Source organism: Vanellus vanellus, assembly GCF_965231255.1.
Source record: "Vanellus vanellus genome assembly, chromosome: 7".
In the NCBI taxonomy this organism is placed as follows: Eukaryota; Metazoa; Chordata; class Aves; order Charadriiformes; family Charadriidae; genus Vanellus; species Vanellus vanellus.
In genome coordinates, this window is record NC_138912.1 from 14,396,741 (window position 1) to 14,419,758 (window position 23,018).

Genomic DNA, 23,018 nt, shown 5'->3' on the forward strand with positions numbered 1-23,018 from the left:
TCCAGTTCACTAAGATCTAGTTTTATAAGAGGTTGTGTTTGTTTTTAATTTAAAATGTTGTATGTGGCCTTGGGTAATTAAAAACATTTCTTGAAATATGCTGTTTTTAACTGTATCCTGCTAGAATTGCTTCTGCTGATCAGGAAGAATTGAATAATGCTCATTTGTCATGTAGTGTGTTGACTCAAACACAGATGAGTTCAATTCAGATGACAGAGGTTGTTACAAAACCCAGCTGTTGACTCTGGTCCTCTTTCCACAAGTTGCTTTTTCTGACCCAGGGATGGCTGACCCATGAAGCAGTTCTTTAACAGCCACAGTTTGTAGCCCGATTTATTCAAGTAAACCAGTGGTGACTAAGTTGTTTTAATGCACTGGGTTGGCAACTCTAACAGCTTAGGTGCTGCTTCCTGTGTAAATCAGCAGTGCTAGTATAGTAGTGGTAATCTTTGGAGAAGAATGCTTGGTAGGATGTTTAAGCTGCCTGTATTGATGGGTAAATATTCTCTGCTTCTGATTCACAGCTAATTGAGAAAGAATCTTTGCAGCAGTCTGCCAGTAGTTGCAGGCAACTGCTGGCAAGATACCTTTTCTATGGCTCCAAACAATTCATCTCAAACTAATGCAATTTTCTCCAAGAGCTTTTGTTGTTAATCACATCTGGAGAAAAGACAAGAAACATTAAAATGGATACTCTTCTTTGGGGTTTCCATTTCATTGGGATTGGAAGAAGACCAATTCTTAATAATTTACTATTTTTGCAAAAGGTACATGGTGAACACAGGAATAGGAGCCAAGAAACTTACTGGCCAGGGCTGATTCTGTTGAACAAATCAGTTGAGTGTTAACTGGGGAGCTATTCTAACAAGGCTACCAGGTAGGCTGCTTGGGAGGGAAGAAAGGAAATGGGCTTGGTTTTGGGTGGTGACGTTGTTGGGAAGGCTGCCAGTTTTCCTCAGTTTCCCTTCTTTCCTTTTTAGGATAATACCTTGCTGAGCTCACAGGATAACTCTGAGGATTATGGACTTGGTTTAATTCTCACTACAGTCAGGAAAGCTAACATTGTTAGCAGTAGGTGAAAGAGACAGCCTTATTTTAATAGGTTAGTGTTTAGAATAATATCAAATTGAGGCTTTTTGTTTATTTGTATTTAGATAACTACTGTGTAAACTTTAGATTTTTGCCTTTGAAACAGAATTTTTTTCCCAAGAAGTGGTCCAAATAGCAGAACTTAATTCTATTTTTGGTTTTGATTATGTCTTTATAGCCTTTCTTTGGAGTTATTTTATAGAGAGGTACAAACAGAATACAGGTATCTTGTACCTAATAAGCTTGCGGACCAGATGCTTCTCTTGCCTTTTTTTCTTCTTTAGCAGGATTGAATTCCTTGCACTACAGCAACTGTAAAGTCATTACACTGCACTTAAAACAAAATGCAGAAAGGGATGACCTTTTGCTCAGACTTTGTATTGTTTGTATTGCTAAGCCTTATCCCTGTCTTTCAGCAAAAGCCAGTTTAATCCTTAAACATTTGTATGTATAGTATCTGTTCAGAATTGTCTATTGTTAGCTATCTGTGTTGTCATTGATTATAATGCTGTGCATCTCCACAATGCCTGCTATTTGCCTCTTGGATCTTCATTGTACAGGGTAGCGGTTATCTTCCTTGCTGATAGCATATCACCAATGGTACCGGTTAAGAGCTGAAAACACTTCCAGCATAATGGAAAATTCCACTTTCGCCAGGATGACTCACTAATTAATTAACCCCTGGGATGTTCTGCCTGGGATGGAGAAGCTTCCTGTGCCAACTTAAGAAAAAGTTCCGGGAAGATACTATTATATAACAAAAGAGAAATTTATTGGAATAATTTTATCTGCCTTGTAAGAATTATGTTTTCTTATACTATCAATCTACCGGAAACAAGCTTGGAAACTAACTGAAAAATAGATACTTTGGAAAGGGTTGCTTCTCTGACATAACATCTTCCTTTGCCATAGAAGCAAAAAGACAACTGCTGTTAACACCATGAGAAGAATGGCCTTGTAATAGGAGTGTGTGGAGGCAAGCAGTACAGGAGGTAGTAAATATCTTTTCCTCCCAGCAGGCCACAAGCTTTTGGCTTTAAGTAGGTCACACTTAAAATGTGGCAACCAAGAGGCCATTTGGCAGGGAAGAAAGAAAATGGGCTTGGTTTTGGGTACTGGCAGGGGATGGGAGGGCTGTTGGGACCACGAAGAGGCAAGGGGAAACTGCCCTGCAGAATGCTCTGCATGTGCCTGTCGGATGTTGCTGAAAGTGAGTGGATGGAGTATGGTTTCACTGTCCCAGCCTGGTGTGGATGGAGCGTGTAACACATGACTTCAGCATATTTGTCCTGTAGGCTTCAAGATACCTTTTGATGCCTTCATAGTGCCAGGGGCCTGATTTACTTTTTAGCAAGGAAACTTTGGCAGATCTGTAACATTAAACTCGGTGTGTCTGTAGCAGACTTGAACCAAGCAGAGTGGTTCTGTACATGAAGATAGATGTGATGGGTGTAAATTTCTCCAGTGAAGAGCTGTAGCAAGGCCTGGGAGCTAGAAGGAAGCTCCAGAATTTGAGGTTTAACTCCCAGTAGTTTCTGAGAGAGAGAGAGAGAAGGAGCTTCTGCTGCAGAAATCCTTCTTCCTTCAGGACAGGGAAGCAGTAAAAGATTTGGAGATGCTTCATTTAAGCTAGAAGTGTTGTTCGGACTTACGGCTACTGATCAGTTAACATTTGGGTATTTCAGACTTGACAACTGTTTACTGACATACCAAAATGCAGATATTTTTAATCTCTGGTGGTGCTGCTTCATTGATTTCCCCTCAGATGCACACATATGCAGGGGTGATTTCTGCTTTTTACTCCGATGAGTGGCTATTCACGCAAAATACAAAAAGTTAGATAGGCTTGTTACCCAAGTCTCTCCTTTTGGCTTGTTAGCTCAGTCTGCCATCTGTCTAGGAGAAAAAATGGGTGCTGAGCTATGACAGACTTTGTAACCACACAGAGTAAGTTGGGGGGCATGGTGCAGAAAGGAATATTACTTTGTATAAAATATGATCTTAGAGAACAAGACTGTGATTGTATCCATATTTCTTGTCAGGGGAAAAGTGCCACTAAAAGTGAATAGTTGGGGGTCTGTAGCACTGTTAAGGACAAAATTGTATCTTAAAAGTTCCTGTTTGCAGGTGGGAGGCAGGATGATGCTGACCACTAGTGCTTCTCTTTATTCCAACTCATTATGTGTTAACCTTGATTGGTTGTAGTGTGTAGGTTTATTGATTGATGTGTGAACTCTTCTCATTCACCATGACCTTTTGTTGGGCTAATTTTCTTTTTATCCCCCCCCCCTCCTTTTTTTTTTATAGAAGCTATAAAAGCACAGTAGCATGGGGACAATGCAGGCAACTTTGTACTAGAGACTCCAAGCAAAAAGAGAAGGATGGGGAAAACTAATTTTGTTGTGAAAATGAGGACACTAAGTAAAATACAGGTTCAAACCATGTGTTTGCTTGGGGAAAGTTTATGGTCTAAATTTGACATAGACTATAGCAAGCAACCAGAGAACTGCCATATGGAGGAACAGCAGCTTTGCATTATTAAGATCATACGGTTAACAGCTTAGTTTATAAATTTCTACTGAGCAGTATCTGCAATTCAGCAACAGAAAAAGGGTGCTTCATGGGGAGGCTTGAGTGAGACGGTGAGACATTTTTGAGTAGACATTACATGTGCAAAAGGGATAGATTGGGAAAAGCTGCCTGTAGTGTGGAGAGAGACATAAATCCAGGTGTAAACAAAACTAGTTTGTTACTTGAATGTTGAAGTGACTGGTGGAACTGACTAAACCAAATACTTTCAACATTTCACAAAACAAATGACTGCCTAAGGAAGGTCAAAGTATTACTAACCTTTTGTTGGTTTAAAAAAAAAAATTAAAAAAAAGGGAAATTAATGTAATTGTCATCTGCAGTTCTTTTCACAGTGTAGAGTAGATGTCAGTAATGCTTTAACATGTTGTGCTACACTCTGCTTTTCTGCCCCAAATTAAAGTTTAAATGTGAAAAGAGAAATCACACAGAATCCAAGCTCTGTTGTTTCTCAAAGAAGCAAGATGCTATCGTGATATTCATGGCGTGTTGCCTTTACATCAGTAACTAGAAGTGTCTCCTGCAGACTACAGAGATCACTGGCATCCTGTAGCAGGGAGTTGCTCCCTCTCAGGTGACTGTAGCAGCCAAATCTCAGCCCTGTTACACACTATTCAAAATCAGTCCGCTTACCACCTTTGCCTTGCAGCTCTAAGTGGCTGACACCCATTCGACGGTGACCTGCAAAGCTTGCAGGAACAATTTAGCTATCCATACAGGAGAAGCTAATAAAAAGTATATTCAGCTTCCAAATCTCTACAAGGATCCTTCCTAAATTGAGTGCTGGGTTTTTTGACATCAACTCTGTGATAAGCAGAGAAGTGGCTCTGGTAATGGCAGAAGATAGCAGGCAAATCTGAAGAGGTAAAAGGGGAAAGTAATAATTACACAGTTATTGGAGACTGTATGCCCAAAAATAAAAAAGAGCTGGCTGCTTTTGTTTTATATAAAGTAAGCCTTCCGCACCACTGCAATACAGCACAGGATGAACAATGAGGAAAATATGGAAGGAAAAGAGAAGGGGGTGAGGGGAATAATCAAGTGTACAGAAACCAATCAGCGAGTATCCCACAATCCTGTTCTTTTAAAGAAGCGTTGTATTTGGTTCTCTGTTTATGGGTCCATAGAGGAGAAATCCCTGAAATTTTATTTCATTTGAAGAAGCCTGGTGAAATGCTGTTGCTCTTGAGTCTCAGTACTTCAAGTAAATCATCAGTATTTGATACTTTGAATATTTCATGTAGTGACACAAAGATAACATTGTATTAGAGAAGTTCCTGTGTCTCTTCATCAACTCTGCTATGTTATTGTGTGTAAAATCACAAGGTATTTTTTCATTCAGTTGGAACATATGTGAACAGCTCTTTACCTGTGTGGAAAATAATTTCAAGTTCTTCTGTCTTTTGAATGCAGTCTGAGTTTGAATGCAGTCTGAGTCCAAGAGGCGTGAAGAAGAGATGCCTTCTCTGCACTGGGGGCTGGATCCTGTATTTTCTGCATTTGCAAGACTCTATATTAAAGATATAAAAGAAATGAGAGAATCTAAACAAGTGCCAGGTATGCAGAATGCTTCGTGACCACCAGTAAAGTAATTTTCCAAGCCCCTAAGCTAAGTGATGTTAGTATCTTTAACAGTTCTAAGAACAACAGGTTATATGAGAAATCTATGTGAAAAATAAAATGTGTTCATTCTAATGGCTTTTCTTCCTCTTGTGTATATATATATATAGGTACAGAAACTCTTTTGCATTAAGGTAATGTTATATTTCCTCTGTGTGGCAATGCATGTTATATTCTGATAAAGTTAACTCTAAAAATGCTGGGCCTTTCTGGCCTTAGGTGTTTTATCTTTTTACTGTCTCTACAACACTTGAGAAGGATTTTATGCCTCTTCTCTTTGTTGCAAAGTTTTGCAAAGTTGATGACATTGCTGTTTGTACATCTTTTGCTTTTTCCTCTGGATATTAGTACATTATAAAACAGGTACAGGTGTTGAGGTTTTGTCTGCTTAATTTCTAGATATGATAGATACATGACATTCTTCATACGTTTGAACAATGTTCTTGAGAATTCTGGCATCTGTGCTGAATCTTATACCACACCTTTTATTTCCTAACCATTGTTGGAAACTGTATGCTTTGCAGTCTGTTTCCTGCTGGTCTTCAGCCAATATCACCCACATGTGTACACTTTCTAAAGCAACATGGGTCTGACCTTGAATTTCTGTTTTCACTACAAATACTTTAAATAGACTACAGTGTGTTTTCTGCTGTAGAAGCATTCATTACTCCAAAGTGAAGCTTGACAAGGTGCGAGATTACCAGGGGGGAACCCAAGGAACTTAGAATTAATGAGGAAAATCAGTAAACCTGATAAAAAAGATAAACCTGATAAAAGTATAAAAGTGTGTGGTTTTGGTTTGGTTTTAGTGTTTTGTTTGGGTTTTTTCCTTTTTTTTTTTTTTTTTTTTTTTTTTTCCTCCACAGAGACAAGGTACAGCTGTTTGGCTCTTTGAATAAGCTCGGCCTTGTAGGTTTTGTTATTCTTATTTATCTATCTTTAACAGCAAGGATAACAGCAGTCCTATTCTTGCAGAAATTAAGGACTAGTGATTTTTCTGCACTTCTCACAACAATTTTTATGTATGTAGGGACTTCACAAACTGTGAAGCTCAGTATATATACCTCTGTTATTTAATATGATGGGAGACCTTTGTCTTAAATCCATTGCAAGAATCAGGCTAGTCTGTTGTTGATGTTTACACTAGCGCGAGTAGTACTTAGAGGCCTTTTTAAAGTGTGCAGTCTTATAGTTGTACTGGTGTAGCAAATGTAGGTAAAAACTGTTCCTGCTTCAATTAGAGACATTTTAATTGTTTTCAAACAAAATACAAAACAATTCAGTGTCAGCAGAATAGGATTGTAGTTTGGACTTGGACATTAGTACATACACACTCAAAAATACATTCAGAAGAACTAAACTTCTCAACATCAACAAACATTTCACAAGAGCAGGAACAGTCCTAGAAAGTACAATCCTGCTCGCTTTTCTTCACCTCTAAATTACATGAATTTCCCTTCTCACCTCCCTTCCTGTTCTTTTATTTAAGTGAGTTGTCTTTTGCTTCAGGAACACTTTCAGTTTTGTTATTACTTTTTTGTTTGTTTGTTTTTTTTTTCTGAGATGATCCTAAGGAAGTGGTATCTGTCATGTCAAGATATCAGCCTTTAAAATTGGTGCATGCGAGCTTTCTCCACTTCCTGTGCATCTGGCTTTTTGCACAATTAAGCTTGCTTGCAATCCTGTATCATTTTCAAAACCAAACTTTAAAGAATAAAATGAAATTTCATAGAACAAACATCCTGAATTTTGTTCATTCTCCTGGTGCTGTGTATATACTAAACCAGACATCTTTCAGCATATCTTATTTATTGGCAACAAAGGATAGCACAACAGAAACACTAAAAAAAACTCTTTTGGGGAAGGAAGAAGGTAGGTGTTTGCTGTCAATGTTTCCTGCCTTTAATGGGTCTGTTAAAGACCGGCTGAAGCTAACTATAGTCATTGGCTATAAATCAGTCATTGAGTAATGGTAATTAAGAATGAATGAGTGCAAAACAAAGAGTTGTAACTAGGAGGAATGGAAAGAAATACAGACTGAATGTCAGGAAAAACATCCTTAGAATGACATCTGCTAAACTGTGGAGCAGGCTTCCTACGTAAAAGATTGCATCCCCTTCACTGGGATTGTTTATACCCTGACTGTACAGATTGCCAGGAATTTACTGTATGGAATGGTCTTGCATTGGACCTGAGGAAATGGACTGAATGACCTAATAAGTTTTTTCTTTCCATTTTTAAGCATTAGGATTTGATGCCACAATGACTAATCCCTTAAAACAACACAGAGGAAACCAGTAAACCTGGCCAATTACTCTCCTGCTATAAATGGTGACAAGAAGGCTGGAAAACCTCCCAGATAAAAACAGCAATTGTGTTGTCTTAGAAGCCTCTAAATAAGAGTGGGTGTCAAACTCGGTTGTAACACATAATCACATCATGGAAATGAGCTTTTCTCAGAGTTATCATGCACCACTGGATTGTGACAGCTTATCAACAAGCGAGGGAAGCTACAAATAGCATAAAAGGAGGTAATAATAATTAAAGCAGTGGCAAACATCTCAGTGCTCAGAAATGCTGGTAAAGACATGACCAGAACTTGCCCTAGAGAGCTCTGTACCTATAGCCCCCTATACCACTGCTGTGGCTTCCTGTTGTGGTAACAACATATTAATGTATGTGATATTTACTGAGTTACTGGGAGCTTGACTGAATGTTCTTGCACATAGGTTCAAATGTTTAGTATATTTTTATTGCTACCAATAAGAACATAATTTGAACAAATAAGCTGAGAGGAGAAACAATTTACACCTTGAAGTCATCAAGTTCAACAACTTGTAAATATAATTTCATCTTTCAGATTAATTCAGGTAGTTTCTTGTAGAGTAAAGGTGGAGTTCTATGTGAGTTTATGGGGATGGAGAGAACCGGTTTTATCTGGTCTCTATCATTGGCCAAAACTCGGCTTACTAACTGGGAAATGAACATAATAATACATGGCTTGTTTGCACAGTCAAGAGCTTGGAGTCTCTGGTCAACAGACTTACCCTGAAACTGACCCAGACCTTCTTTTATAGAGATTTGTGAGGTTTAGTGAATAATCATATACACTGGGAGCATCTCCATTGAGGGTTTCTACAGCAGTGTTTATTTGTGTCCTGGTAAATGGAATGAGAGAAGAGTGGACAGACCTGCTAAACATTCTCTACTGACCAGTGACTGCAGGATTAGTATAGTCAGCTCTAAGATGACAGCCATAGATGCATCCTCAAAACATTGTGGTGGATTTTTCTAAGCAAAACTTGCGTTTATGAGCTGCTTGGCTGATCACCAGTGATTTCTTCTGAAACTTTGGGGATTTTGTCTTTCTTACATGAAGAAAGTTAATTCCAGGCTCATTTAAGGCTGCCAGCTATGTAGGACAAGTTATTTTGGGGTTTGATTTATTTTTTTTTATACAGAATGCTCTTCTGACTCCCTTGCTGCAGTGTTTCTTTTTCGCTTTGTAAGAATAAGACTTGCCACAGTGTATGGAGCCAAATGTTCCCTTCTTAGTCCCTTGAGTTATCTAGTTTCTAGAAGACAGTTATTGAACATCCCAGATGGCATATCTGAGTGAAGCAGCAGTATTCGAAATCTGAAGAAAACACATTGACTGAAAATTAGCCAGCCCAGGATCTATCTGGAGCTTATTGCCTTATTATCCTCCTGTTAGTGGACTGTGAAGCTTCAATGTATCATGTTTACATCAGTGTTTGTTAACAACATTTGTTACTCTTATGAAAGGGGTTATAGCATGTGACAACCTCAGTGCTGTCAAAGTCCACTGTGCTGTGACTCCTCACTGTTTCCTGGACATGTTTTTACATGTTATTCTTATTCAAGTCATCTTTATAGATGGACAAAAATAGCTTTGAAGGGATGTTTTTAGAACATTTTATTTCAGAAATTGAAGTTCAGGATGCTGTCCACGATGACTGCATAGCGTACTCTGCAATCTAAGAGGGTTGTTTCTCTCCCCCTGCCCCCCATGGTTCCTGTTCTTTGAGAAATCAAAGACAGAATTATGTTAGTTTTCCTTTTGGAGGCTCTGCCTTAATCAGGAACAGCTGCATTGTGAGAAGCTCAAACTGCTTCCATTGTCTTCTATTTTTTGTTCTGAAGCCTGGTGAAGAAGTTTAAAAAAAAAAAAACAACAAAACCAAAACCAAACCCAAAAAACCCAAACCTAAACCAAAATTAAACAACAGAACAAAAAAGCTTAAACCCCCCCTAATGCCTGCAGCAAGCAATCTGTTTTTCAGATCCAGGTGTGCAAGAAAACAAGAGGTTAATAAAGTTCTGACACTCTACAAAAGCAAACTTTTGGAATCCTAAATAGAGCTGTTATTTCTTCCTTCTAGTGTTCCTAGTCCTCAGTGATCCAGGGGATTTTTCAAATGACTAGGCATTGTGTAATTTAAGATATATTAAATGTGTAAGAAAATAAGTTTTTACTGACAAATGTGACTATGTAGGGTAGGATGTTGAAAGAAATAGTTATACTTACCTAGAATGTTCTATGTCTAGGTATATTCTTTTATAATGGACATCCAGTAAGACAGGTGGATGTTGTCGGGATAGTGGTCCAACTGAAAGAGCGAGATGCCTTTTATAATTATGGAGGTAAGAAAAGTTTCTTTCTTTCTTCTTGTACTTACAAGCCTTCTAATCGTAGTTACCGTTAGAACTTAAAGGTTGCCTTATTTGATCATTGCTCTTGAAACAACTGAGCTCTTCTCCTAGTACAATGTGTATCTGCAGCGCAGATTACTTAGAAAACTTTTACTACTTTTTATCTCCACTTTAAAAGCAGAGAAACAAATAGTTAAAACACAGTAACTGATTTGTTTGGGGTCATCTAGCAAATCTGAATTTGGGTTACTGCTTTGCCACTGTACTCCACCATCTTCCTCTCATATATATATATATATATATATATATATATATATGCAGTTCCTTTGGTCAGATACAAATGGATTTAGCAGTGCCTGCAAATGGGAAGTCACTTCTTCCTTTTTTGAACCTTAGAAATCATTTCTGACTTCTTGTATGTTTTGTCATATGTTGGAGCCCGCTTTTAATAGCAGTCAGGAGTTTGTTTATATTTAGGTGCATAAGAGTCTTAGCAAATCTAACCAAGGCATCATCGTACCAGTCCTTGCCAACACCAGCTGGGACTTGTCTCCTCCTTATTGCTTTTCCCAATATTTAGACTATTTTATTAACATGGAAACATCTGATTGTCATTGTGTTCAGCTGTCTTTTTCGTCTGGAGAAAAAGCAGAGCAGAGTAGTGGCGATGTGGCAAGTTTCAAAAAGTGGGGGAGGTCATTTTACGGTAGAAAAGGGGAGCCAAATGTGTAGATGCTATCGAAGCACTTGAAGGACTCATGTCCAGTGTCTTCCTCTGCCATGGGTTTCCATCTGATGGAGGTAATCATAAGGCGCCTCTTCTTATCCAATTCCCTCACTTAAAAAATTGAGTCAGCAGCAATTCCCTGACTCACAGGAGTATTGTGAAGATACAGTTGACAACTTAACCAGGTCCCAGCTTCCACACCACCTGCAGTTGCATCATACTGCTGCAGAGTAGCATTAACTGCTAGGGCATACAGCATACCCTGCACTGGGTGTGGCTGCTTAGAGGTAACTCTGTGCTCTATAGAAATGTCCCTGCAAGTTTATTAGAGTGGATGTTTTCTAGATTTTTCTTTAAGTCTAATTTCTGGATGTTTGTTATTACTCTGCCATTATGCTAAATAATGAGTTGACAGTAAATATTTTGAAGCACAAGTTTCTCTGGCAGTTGAAGTAGCACAGGCTAAACAAGCACCTAAGTTAAGAGGCAAAGATGTGATTGATGATGTAATGAAGTGTTGACACATAAATTGCAAATTCAGTTATCACTTCATGAGAATAGAGAAAGACAGACTTAAAATGACCAAGGCAAAACCAATTCTACGAGCAAGGGTTTCCCACGCTGCGCTCGGCATTAGTTCTGATGTAAACTTGTTGGAAATGTTTGATTGGGGCAGAAAATGGAAGAATAGAAATAAAAAGAAACTGCAGAGCAGTGGAATTAAGGCCTTAGTGTTAGATCAGCTGATCTTTAAGTACAGCCTCAGTGATCCTGGCTTGCTGCTGTCCTTTCACATCCAGCTCCACTCTTTGTTCCAATAGTTCCTGGTCTGAGCTTTCAGGCTACCTGCCAGGGTGCCCCTCCCCAGCCTGCCCTCCCTTTCAGGCAGTCTGACTCCGCCAGTGTAAAATTGTAACTTCTTAGACAGTTTCCTGCATGTAACTTCTTGTATCTCTCAGTTCAACAGACTGGTTGGTGAGTCACAGAGCAGGCATTACATCAGTTGGAGTGCTGCACGCTGCTCAGTACTTGCTCACTTTCCATCTGCTTAAAAGTGACTTACAAAGCAATTCCGCCTTTGTACTTTTTCTCTGATAGAGAACTGAAATGTCTTTGTGTCACTGCCACAATTGGGGGGACCCCATTTCCTATCTGTCTACTTCAGAATACACACCGCTCATTTTAAGAGACTCTTAGGTCCTCTCTGTGCTGAAATCCATACAGCTAGAACTGGTGACAAAATAATAATTGTAAAAGAAAGTGAATTGACTCTTTCCTGGCTTAAAAAAAAATATTACATGCTGTGTAAAACCTGGTTTTGACATTTTGATTTGATTATTTATTGCTATTATTATGATCAATTCAGAGAAGGATATCTAATTAAAGTATAGCTTTGAACAAGCTCATGCTTTAGCTAATGCACCTTTCGAACCTCTTTTTTTTTCCTTTCCTTTTTAACAAACCCAAACATCACATGTGGTTTTCCTTATACTCCAGAACTGCTTTGAAAGGCTGAAAGGCACTTGCCTTAAAAACAAATGAAAAAAATCTCAGCAGGATCTCAGTAGGCTCACACAGGCCCTACAAGAGCCATACCCTTTTTGTTATAAAGAAATAAAAATGAATGTAATTACCTCATTTACCCAAGTAGCTTTGAGAGTGCTACCCCTCAAATAGTTAACGTAAGAGTCAAAAAAACCCAAACAAACAAAACAAAACAGACCCCCCCCCCCAACAACAACAACAAAAAAAGTTTAAACCCGAAGAGATGAGGAAGGGTGGTGCAGGGAGCACAGGAAGTTTTCAAAACCTTGTAGACCCCTTGAGTGCTTTTAAAATAGATTAACATTCTCCTGTCTAATTAGAATACAATTGCAAGAGTTCTCAGTCATCTGTGCTTCAGGAGTTATTTGTCTTTTTGTGCAAAGCTTTTATTTGTGAACTGTGAGTCTTGCTCTGCTACCAGATTCCCTGTGTGGTCAAGAACAGGTCAATCTCTCCAGGACTCCCATTTTCATCTGTTACATTGAGGAGGAGGAGTCTGGCCTCCTAATCCTTCAGTCTTGTTTGTTTTGCTTCTAAGCCTTTCTTAATAAGCGTATCTGTTGCAGCTGGTGCAACAGCCAGTTGTGAGCTGGAACATCTAGAAGCTGCAGTAATGCAATAAGTGAAATGTCATCTGCCCTGTTTCTTATTGCCATTGCTGGCTTACATGAATGGCTTGGCATGGTATATGGGGGCTCTGAGTGTACTAAAATAGTTGCTTTTTGTCTCTACCAAGGAGAGGAAATCCTACCAGCTAGATCATTATCTATGCTCTGGTACAAAATTAAAGCTACTGAAATAGCTGCAGACGCAGCAACTCAAAAAGGGGATAGCAATGAGATGAGCATACTTTTGTGATGGAATTTGGAATCGCCTGCATCTTATAAATGCTGTATATTTGTTATTAGGAATGTGCAGCAGGAAACAGGAAGGCAAGACAATGATTTGCAATTGGACCCCCCAAACAGGGAGATTGTTTCAAAACATGTGAAACAATGCAAAGGCATTTTGCTTTGATGATATGGTTCCCAGAGGAAGAGACTGCAGGTACCAATCAGTACTTTTCTGGTAAACATTGCTGTTACTTTTGTAGTCATGGGTCAGATTTAAGGAGCAGAAGAAAATTGCAGATTCCAATTTGTGAAGAGGGGAAGCTCAGTCTTGCAGATGGCCACATTGAAGGAGGAAGGTGCTTGGAGCATTAGCTGGACTGGAAACATGACCCTTGCTGTGATTTGACAGGCATTTGGTGCATTTTTATTTAGAGTGTTTGTTGGACGTGCCATCTATGTACAGTCTCTTTATATGTAGAAAAATTGATTCTTCTGATAGGTTTTTAGTTTTCATTGGATTTTGTCTTTTTCTGCTGTCCTTGGCAATGCAGTGCCCAGGGCAGAAATTGCAAAACTTATTTTGATTAGGTACTAACAAAACAGGAAAAGCTAGACCGCTCCTGTGTTCAGGAGAAGGTGTTAAGCTTTTTCAGCAACGGAAGTGGCTTGCATGCCACCAGTACATGTACTTTAAGTTGGGAATTCCTGGCCTAGAGCAGAACCACAAGCATGTGCTGTCCTCTGTCCTTCCTAGAGGAGCTGCCTTTCTGCTCTCTCAAACATCCTCTTGCACAGGAAACACCAGCAGACTTTGTGCGCAGTATTAGCATGGAAATCAATGTGGCTGGAGGTAGCAGCGCTCCTAGTCTATTCACGTGACTGTACCACCCAATGTTGAAGTGCTGTTTTCTCACTGTTACAGTAATGCTTCTGTGTTTTGTGCCTGGTTTCCTATTTTAATTTGTCTGGCTTCAGCTTTCAACACTGACTCTTTTTCTGACCTTGTCAATGAGATTAAAACCCCATAGTATCCAATATGTACTGAAGCCTTATAATTTAAATTAGCGCTTGATCTTTTTTTTGAGAATATACCTGTCACTTTGCTGAGTATGCATATAAGCATGGTATATGGGGCTGAGTTACTTCCACAACTGAAATGGCTCTGGAGATTAATTCAGAGGTATTAGTAGAGGTTGAGAACACAATTTCCCTTTCAGACTGGTTGGAATGAGCTATCCTTGGCAGTCCTCTCCCTACATATCTGTGTACCTTCACTTCTTGAAACGTCACTACCTGCTTTCTTACTCTGTAATTCCTGCAATTTTTTTACAGTGGATGATAGTACTGGAGTTATAAATTGTGTCTGCTGGAAAAATCCCATGGTAGCAGAAACATCTTTATCAGGTAATTTATCAAATAAATAATTCCTCTTTTGCCTGTACATTTGTGCTTATGCCTGTCTTACATAATTCAGTAAATGATCAAACTTGCAGAAGAGCAAATTCATCTTTCTTTTTTTTTTTCCTTTTTTTTTTTTATAATTTTTAATCATCACATCCTACAGCCTGGGTTATTTTTGGAGTTTCATATTACCTTTTGTGTTGTGTCCAATGGTGATGCCAGTAAAACCACTACAAAACCCTTCCTGTCGTGCCTTTTTCCTTATCTGAGTAATAGGGTATTTCAATTCTATGTTGTGACATTGCTCAGAGAATCCTCTTCTTATGGGTCATTTTGTGACTTCGTCTAGTGAGGAACTAGGCTGGAAATCTGCCGCATGCCACAGCTTCTGTTTCCAAAGCCAATCCATTGACCAGCAACCTGGTCTTCGTTCCCCACCCTTGTGATACAGTGGTTTCAGGGTGCACCTCCTCTTCTTTGTTTTGCATTCATGTTCTCCTGCTCCTGTATATACTGTCAATGGTGAACTTGAAAGTAGCTTAAAACACAGTGCAGGGATGCCAGCAGTCTTTTATGATTTGGGAAAGTTCTAAATCTGCAGAAATTGTGCATTTTAAATGAAACTATTATTGCACTGAATAACAGAAGAACTCATGAGTGTCTGGGTTTCTCTTTGATTTTTCCTCCCACCATTTCTCATAGGTCAAAGTATGGAATACTTTCTACTTTGGACTTTCTTGAAATCTCCTGTAGTAGACTGACAACCTGGATGTGGAGCTGGTCAAATCCTACTGAAATAAAAGTTACTAATGTCATCTGCCAGTGTTAGGGTTACATACACATAGAATGGGGAAAGGAAAGCTTGATGTAAAAATTAAAAACTCTGATGTCTGTGGAACAAGCCCATTTATACAGACAGATAATTCATGCTTACATTTAATAATGTTCCCAACTGGAACTGGAATCTAGAAGACAGCTTTCACTTTTAGAAAAGTGATGATGTGGCACACCATTTTTTAATGAGGAACTTAAATTCATTAAAGGAATTGCATGAAATACCACTTGAAACAGAATGAGCACCCAGAATGCTTGTTTCAGCCTGGTGTTCTTGTTTACATGTACAACAGTAGTGCTTGAATGTACGCTATATTATTAATGGAAATTAATTCACCTGCTTTGGCATGGGGGTTGGACTAGATGATCTCCAGAGGTCCCTTCCAACCCCTACAATTCTGTGATTAATTCATTTGTACCTGCTAAAGAAAACAGCTCCTAGGGGGCACAGGAAACTTTCTTCCAGCCTTTTGTAATTGTGATCAGGGATACTTGGAGGACTAATTAGGCTTTAAGTTATGAAGAATTTACTCTGCTGCAAAGGTGTGTTATGTAAATGCGAAGTTCTGTCAAGTTGCATTTACTTCAGTGTAGACATCAAATTGCATCATATGAATACTTTGGGCCCACCTCAGATGACTCATTTTTCTTTTATGTAAAAAGTTCAGCTGACCTTTTCTATTCTCATCCATCTTAGCATGACAAAATCAAAAAATTATAAAACCCATTTCAAATTACTGTTTCAATTTTGCAACCCACCTATGATATTTTCAGTGGTAAATCAGTATCTCCTCCCTTTTACGCTTTCCCCAGGTGAAAAATTTAAATAAATATAATACTGTAAACTAACTTTGTCACCCAAAAGTTTTGCTACCCAGGACACATAGTTCCTAGGACCTTACCCCTTTTTCAGTAACATGACTCCTGTGATGCTTAGATGTTTGGATGAATGCAAAAGGACAGTCCTCTTGGCCTTAATGCCTGATCTCCTTTCCCCCACTTCTTATAGGTCGTCCAAGCACACCCAGCAGTCTTACTGTGCTTGAACAGATGAAGAAACTCCAAGAAATGGTGAGCCAGAAAACCAAGCTGGAGATCGGGGATGTTGTCAGGGTCAGAGGTCACATCCGAACCTACAGGCAACAAAGAGAAATCCAGGCTTCATGTTTTTGTGAGTGTTATGGATCTGTGACATATGTAACTTGGTAGTCTGAATTTGTGAGAAGACCTAAGCTGCATGCAATTCATTGAATAATTTCCAGTTTATTTTCTGGCATCTCATTTTTCTAAAGAGATTTTAATCTGTACGTGTTTATTTTGATTTTAGCAGAGTAAGGTTAGAAAACACAGTACTTAATGTGTGGGATTAGATTGCCTGTAAATGAGGCATTCCTGGAAAATCTATAAAAGATGACCAGCATGCATACAAAAATGCTATGCAGATACTGTGGTTGGGTATCTGTGAGATTGACTTGCTCTTCAATTTTATTGCAGTAGAACAGCCAAAGCCCATGGGAATAGAGTTGATGACCTTTTTATGTCACACTCCATCAAGAGCGTTAGCTGCTTTGGAGAAACGGTTGCTGTTTGTCTCAGCCTGTATAATCCATTCCATAGGCAGACAGCAGCATATGGGCGCATTGTACCACTGAAACCCAAGTTCTCCTAAACTCTCTGGCTCTGCAGAATGTCTGGGAAGTGTTTGTCATCCTCAGTCACTCAGGCATGGATCTGCAGGTGCTGCCTGTGTATCTGAGAGCTCTTTGGGCAGCAGGGTTCTGCAGTCCACTGTTTACACCCTAAGAGTTTCCAGTTACATAACTTCTTCTCTCCTCCGTGTCTGTGCTACTGTGCAAAAGTTGGGTTTCCCCAGTCAAATCTTTGAGACAATACTGAAATTATTTCTTTGGTGGGGGGAAGCCTGTCTTCTAAAAACCCCGCGTAGCTCAGATAAAAAGTCTCTAGATTTTTCAGCCCTAGCTAAAATCTGAGAGGGAATTCAACCCTCCTTTCCAGACAGAAGATTTATGAATGCATAACCCATTCAAGGGCTGTTAATAATACCATTGTTTCATTAAAGGACAGCCATGCAATTCAAATAGCCTCTAAATTGCTTTCACTTTGGCACAAATAAAGCTACTTACTATGTGTTAGCTTCATCTAATGGATAAAGACTGCTGAAAGGTAAAATATGTCATAAATTCCAGTTAAATAAGTTGTCAGATCAAAGCATAATCTGCAATGCACCACAACAGGTCATTTACCTCCTTGTAAACTGTAAAAGCAGGAGTGGCCTCTGTGGTTTTGTTTTTATAAAAGCAACAGCAAACAAAATTAGCCAATTTAATACTGGCATGTGAAGCTCTGTTGTGCTGCCTCAGGTATGCTTGCTTAAAAGATTGGTATGATAGTTCTGGCCAAGTGTGTGTTCTTTTTTCCGCTCCAGATAAAGTGGATGATCCTGTGTGCGATGTTCAGATTTCAAGAATGCTGGAGCTCCCCTGTCTGTATAGAGAAGTTTATGATAAACCTTTCCAAGGCCCCGAGGAGGGACAGAGGTAAATGCGGTATCCATATTGGTCTTGCGGCAAAGTGTGGGATTTTATTATTGTTTATTTATTATTGTAATAACTGGAGATAGAACAGGGCCCAACTGTGATTTAGACTCTGCACGAGCATACAGTAGCAGCCTGCTGTTCTCCCAAATAATTGATGATCCGTGCAGATGAGATACCTGTCCATAATATGAGAAAAGAAACATAATGCTGAACCAAAGTGAGTATTAGGAAGGTAGTAAAATACTGTATAGAGACCTCTCGTCTCTAGTAAAGAAAGCTGGGGTTTGGAGCAAGATTTGGGGATGAGGTCAACAGATTAGATGGAGGAGTGTCCTCGTCTGATTTTGTTTTATGCGGAAGGATAAGGAGCTATTCCATTGAAATGCTCTCAACTTCTGCTGCCTGTAAAATCACAAATATATAACCTCAATAAACTGAGTCGAACACCCATTCTTGTATTCAGTTTAAAGGTAGCTGGATGCTAATTGGCAGGTCTGATGCGTATAGTGTGGTTTCAGAGACTGCAGATCTTAAAATCACAACACTGTTACAGCAAATGATTGAAGAGGAACAGTTGGATGTTTATTGCTTATAAAAATGGTCTGTTTTAATGAAGGGTTTAAATTCAGATTCTTTAAGGACAGTAAAATACCTTTTGACCTTTGAAAACCAGCCTAGCAGGCTAACTTTAGCTAATTGTTCTAAAAAATGTTATTAGTATATTTCTTGTCTTTTGACGTGTTCTATGTATCCTTGTAGTGGTCTGGAGGGTCAGAATTTCTCAATCAATATGCTGCATGAGAAAGTGAAAGGCTTTCTATTAGAAAACAAAATTCAGACCTTTTACCAACAGGAGTTGGAAACGATTGATACTCTGGTGTCACTGACTGGTGTGCATCTACCCAGTCCCAGCTGTCAGGAGGTGAGTGAATGTAACTGTTTCAAGTTTTTAGTGGAGGGGAAATAATACTATGTACTATTTTTTAAGCATAAACAACCAGATAAGAAGCTGGGGCCTTCAGAGGATTCAGGAACTGCAAGCACTTTAGCTTTATGCAGGAATTATTTACAGAGCTTGAGGAAACCTTGTCATTTGAGATAAAACTGGATTGAAGAAAGCCATATGAGAAAATTCTGTTGTTAAGGGTAATTGTGTATTAGGGCTGAGTAACCTTACAGTCTGCTACAGGTACTAACTTATCTAGATCTGTAAATAGTGGCAGTATCAGAAAAGGAGATCCCTTTAAGGTGCTCGAGATGTTTGGGACAGATGTTTGAGGTCCCAAATTTAATCGGGAGAAAGGAGCACAAAGTCTTGGTATTGTTTCTCATTTGAAGCTCAGCATATTAATAGAGATGTAGTTTTCAAACAGAGATTATAATGCGTGGATGAACAGCACTCCCTACTACATGTCTCTCTTGTTGGAAATCCCTACTTGTGAAAGGCCATGATTGAAAGGATCAGAAGGTGGCATTTAACTGAAATCAGTTTATATGCAGTTGTGTGTAACCAAACTGTTAAGACCCTTTCCAGTGAGATAGTATGTTTGTTCTTGGTCAACTGCAGAACGGGAAATAGAACAAAAAGCATTTTGTAAAATGGCTTTATATTACTTTGTGTTATTTGGATAAATTACAGACCAGATTCTTAACTGGTGTGAAGTGGTAAATTTATGCAAAAGTAATAGAGTTACAGCTTTTACCATGTTACTAATGGCAACTGAAACTAGTGTTGTGTGGCTCACTTGTTTACTTTTTTGGTTTTCTGTAGAGAAATAAATCTCTGGCAGGCATTTTCACTGCCTCATTCTGATGTGCACTGTAAAGTTAAGTGCTATGTTATGTTAATATCTGATGTTTGTTTAATTTAAAAAAAAAAAAAAAACAAACAACAAAACCAAACCACACACAAAACCCATTGCCTTGTGGATGGGGTCAAATAATAATGAAAAGTAGCTCTATTCTTGTTGTCCTGAACTGCTTTTGATAGCAGCTTCTTGATAGTTGTTTCTTTTATTTTTATTAAAGGAACTTTTGTTGTTTTCTTTTAAGCAAGTGTGGATATAAACAATTACAGGAATAAAAGTTTGATACTAGAATATCCAACCTGGGACAGCAGGGTACTTTTTCTAAACTAGCTGGAACAATATTAAACATTCCCAAACATTCTACATTAAAGGAAGTAGTGTTCATTGAGACTAATACTGGAAACTTCCATCTTTGAAGTTTCAGCATTTATAGAAAGATTAAGATGAATAACTTGCAAAGCCATTTGAAGTGGGAATTCATGCAGAACAAATGTAGAAAGGCACAAAAAAAAAAAGAAAAAAAAAGCAAATCAACAAAAACAATGTAGCATCAGCATTGTTAGCAGTCATGAGGAGCTATCATAATAATTAATAGTTGCTCCCGACCCTGATGTAAGGGTGTGAGTATATGTCCCAGGAATTTGGGCACAGAGATGCTTATTTAGAAATTGCAGTTCTCCCTGTTGCCCTTTGGTATTAATTCCTTGCAGGGAGGCTTATATATCTTTACACAAGAAAGAACCTGCAGTCGTCAAGTGACCTGAATGCCTTAAGAGGAGCACCTAGTAAAGCTCTGGAAATGCATTTTGTTGTTCCTCTGCTCTGTCTCTTGAAGGTGTCACTTCTCATAATTGGCAAAGGGTCATGTACACAGTTTGAGCCACAAAAATAAGTATAATAGATATGATTTCTGTCTTCTTCCTTTCTTTTCCTCTCCATAGTCTTCTGTTTTGCATCGCCCTCAAACCAAAAGGATAAATGGTGCTGCTAATGTGGAATGATATTATTTCATGCCTATTTGGCAAGTCAGGAGCTGAGTGAGGAGTGGACCAAACTAATTAGGCCACACCACAATATACACACTTGTTCACTTCTTGCACTTTTCCTGGATGTGAAAGGATGGGTTATTTGGATGTATAACTTTATTTTTCTACCCCGATTCCAGTGTTCTAGAGCATAGTTACTGTTAAACTCTTTTCTTGCCTCTGTCTTCCTTTTGTGGTGATCCTAGGAGATGTGGTGCACCCCCTTCATCTCTTTACCAGCTTCTAAAGTACTTGCACATTGTTCATCGTAGTGAGAGGGTATCTCCCCATGAAATATTTTCTCCAGGGAGGTGGTGAGCTGCTGTGGAGTCACTGGCAGTGGAGTGGAGCAGGGGGTGAAGATGGAAGGAGGTAGCTGGGATAGCTTGAGGTAGGCAGCACCTTTCTGTTCCTTTTCAGCATAACTGTACCTGACCCCTGTCCACATCCTGTACATGTCTTATAATACCTAGTTCCAGGCCTAATGGCTCCCCAGCAGTGCAGTCTTCTGGTTCTCCAGAATAAATTTCCCTCTAGCAGATGCACATGGCAGAACTCAACTTATGTCCTCTGCTCAGACATATACTAGGGAACATCCAATTTTATAGTCTACAGAGGATGGGTAAGAGAAATGGAAGGCTTGGTGTTTTTAAAAATAGTTAAAAATTAACAAATCTGTTACCATTTTTAAAACCAGTGGAACTTTATTTCACATAACTATGCCTGCCTTTATCCCTAAGCTGTTGTCTTTCCCTTATCCCTTAAAACAAATTACTTTTGAGACTGGAGGGGTGGGTACCACAAGGAAGACTACAAGTGAGAAAACAGAAAAAGTAATCTTATGCTTAGATAACCTAAAGACTGTACTTGCTGTACTTAGGCAATTATGTTTGGCAAATGGACAAGCCTTTGGTTCCTTTTTTAAAAGAAAATTACATGTGAACTTGATCTATCCATTTTCTCAACTGGATTAAATACAACTTGCAACCAGCCAGTCTTGCTTAACCATTTTTATGCACTTCTTCCATGCATGAGCTCTAGTGTGTGCTATTTTAGTATTACCATTCCAGTTTGCGTGTGTCACTAGCTTGGACACATAATTTGGGTTGTGCTTTCCAGACTCTGCTGTTTGTACTTCTCTTGATTTGAATATTATCTCAAGACCAGCAATGACAAGTAGTTAAAGCAGGGAGTTTTACAGTGTTGTTCATACTTACTGTATATACCCTGTATATTGTATTGTAGGTATAACATAGTGCATTATATGCACCTCTGTGCCTGGCAAGATCATGGAGCAGATCCTTCTGGAAACTCTGCTGAGGCACATAGAAAACAAGGAGGTGATTGGTGACAGCCAGCATGGCTTCACCAAGGGCAAGTCATGCCTGACAAATTTGGTTGCCTTCTACGAAGGGGTTACAGTGGCAGTGGACAAGGGAAGACCAACTGATGTCATCTACTTGGACTTGTGCAAAGCATTTGACACTGTCCCACACCATATCCTGGTCTCTAAATTGAAGAGACATGGATTCGACAAATGGACCACTCGGTGGATAAAGAACTGGCTAGACAGTCGCACTCCAAGAGTTGCGGTCAACGGCTCGATGTCCAAGTGGAGAGCAGTGACGAGTGGTATTCCTCAGGGGTTGGTACTGGGGCCTGCACTGTTCAACATCTTTGTCAGCAACATGGACAGGGATTCAACGAGTGCACCCTCAGCAACTTTGCCGATGATACCAAGCTGTTTGGTGAGGTAGACACGCAGGAGGGGAGGGATGCCATCCAGAGGGACCTGGACAGGCTGGAGAGGTGGGCCCAAGCCAACCTCATGCAGTTCAACAACGCCAAGTGCAAGGTCTTACATCTGGGTCGGGCAGTCCCAAGCACAAATACAGGCTCGGCAGGGAATGGCTGGAGAGCAGCCCTGAGGAGAAGGACCTGGGGGTGCTGATTGACAAGAAGCTCAACATGAGCCAGCAATGTGTGATCACAGCCCAGAAGGCCAACTGTATCCTGGGCTGCATCAGAAGAAGTGTGGCCAGCAGGTCAAAGGAGGTGATTCTGCCCCTCTACTCCACTCTGGTGAGACCCCACCTGGAGTACTGCATCCAGTTCTGGAGTCCCCAACATAAGAAGGACATGGACGTGCTGGAGCATGTTCGGAAGAGAGCCACGAGGATGATCGGAGGGCTGGAGCACCTCTCCTATGAGGAGAGGCTGAAAGAGTTGGGGCTCTTCAGTCTGGAGAAGAGAAGGCTCCGGGGAGATTGTATTGCAGCCTTCCAGTACCTAAAGGGGACCTACAGGAGAGCTGG

General features: G+C 39.5%; 1 protein-coding gene across 1 annotated transcript in view; it reads left to right on the top strand.

Moving 5' to 3' along the window:
• Window positions 1-5,102: 5,102 nt before the first annotated feature.
• The window catches only part of STN1 (STN1 subunit of CST complex), a gene marked incomplete at its 5' end in the record, with an annotated part of 38,843 nt that continues 20,927 nt past the window's right edge, over window positions 5,103-23,018 (top strand). The window contains 6 exons of the mRNA XM_082486700.1: window positions 5,103-5,235; window positions 9,868-9,963; window positions 14,410-14,481; window positions 16,322-16,483; window positions 17,759-17,870; window positions 18,630-18,792. Coding sequence (XP_082342826.1) covers window positions 5,103-5,235; window positions 9,868-9,963; window positions 14,410-14,481; window positions 16,322-16,483; window positions 17,759-17,870; window positions 18,630-18,792 — 738 coding nt within the window. The remainder of the gene's footprint in view (window positions 5,236-9,867; window positions 9,964-14,409; window positions 14,482-16,321; window positions 16,484-17,758; window positions 17,871-18,629; window positions 18,793-23,018) is intronic.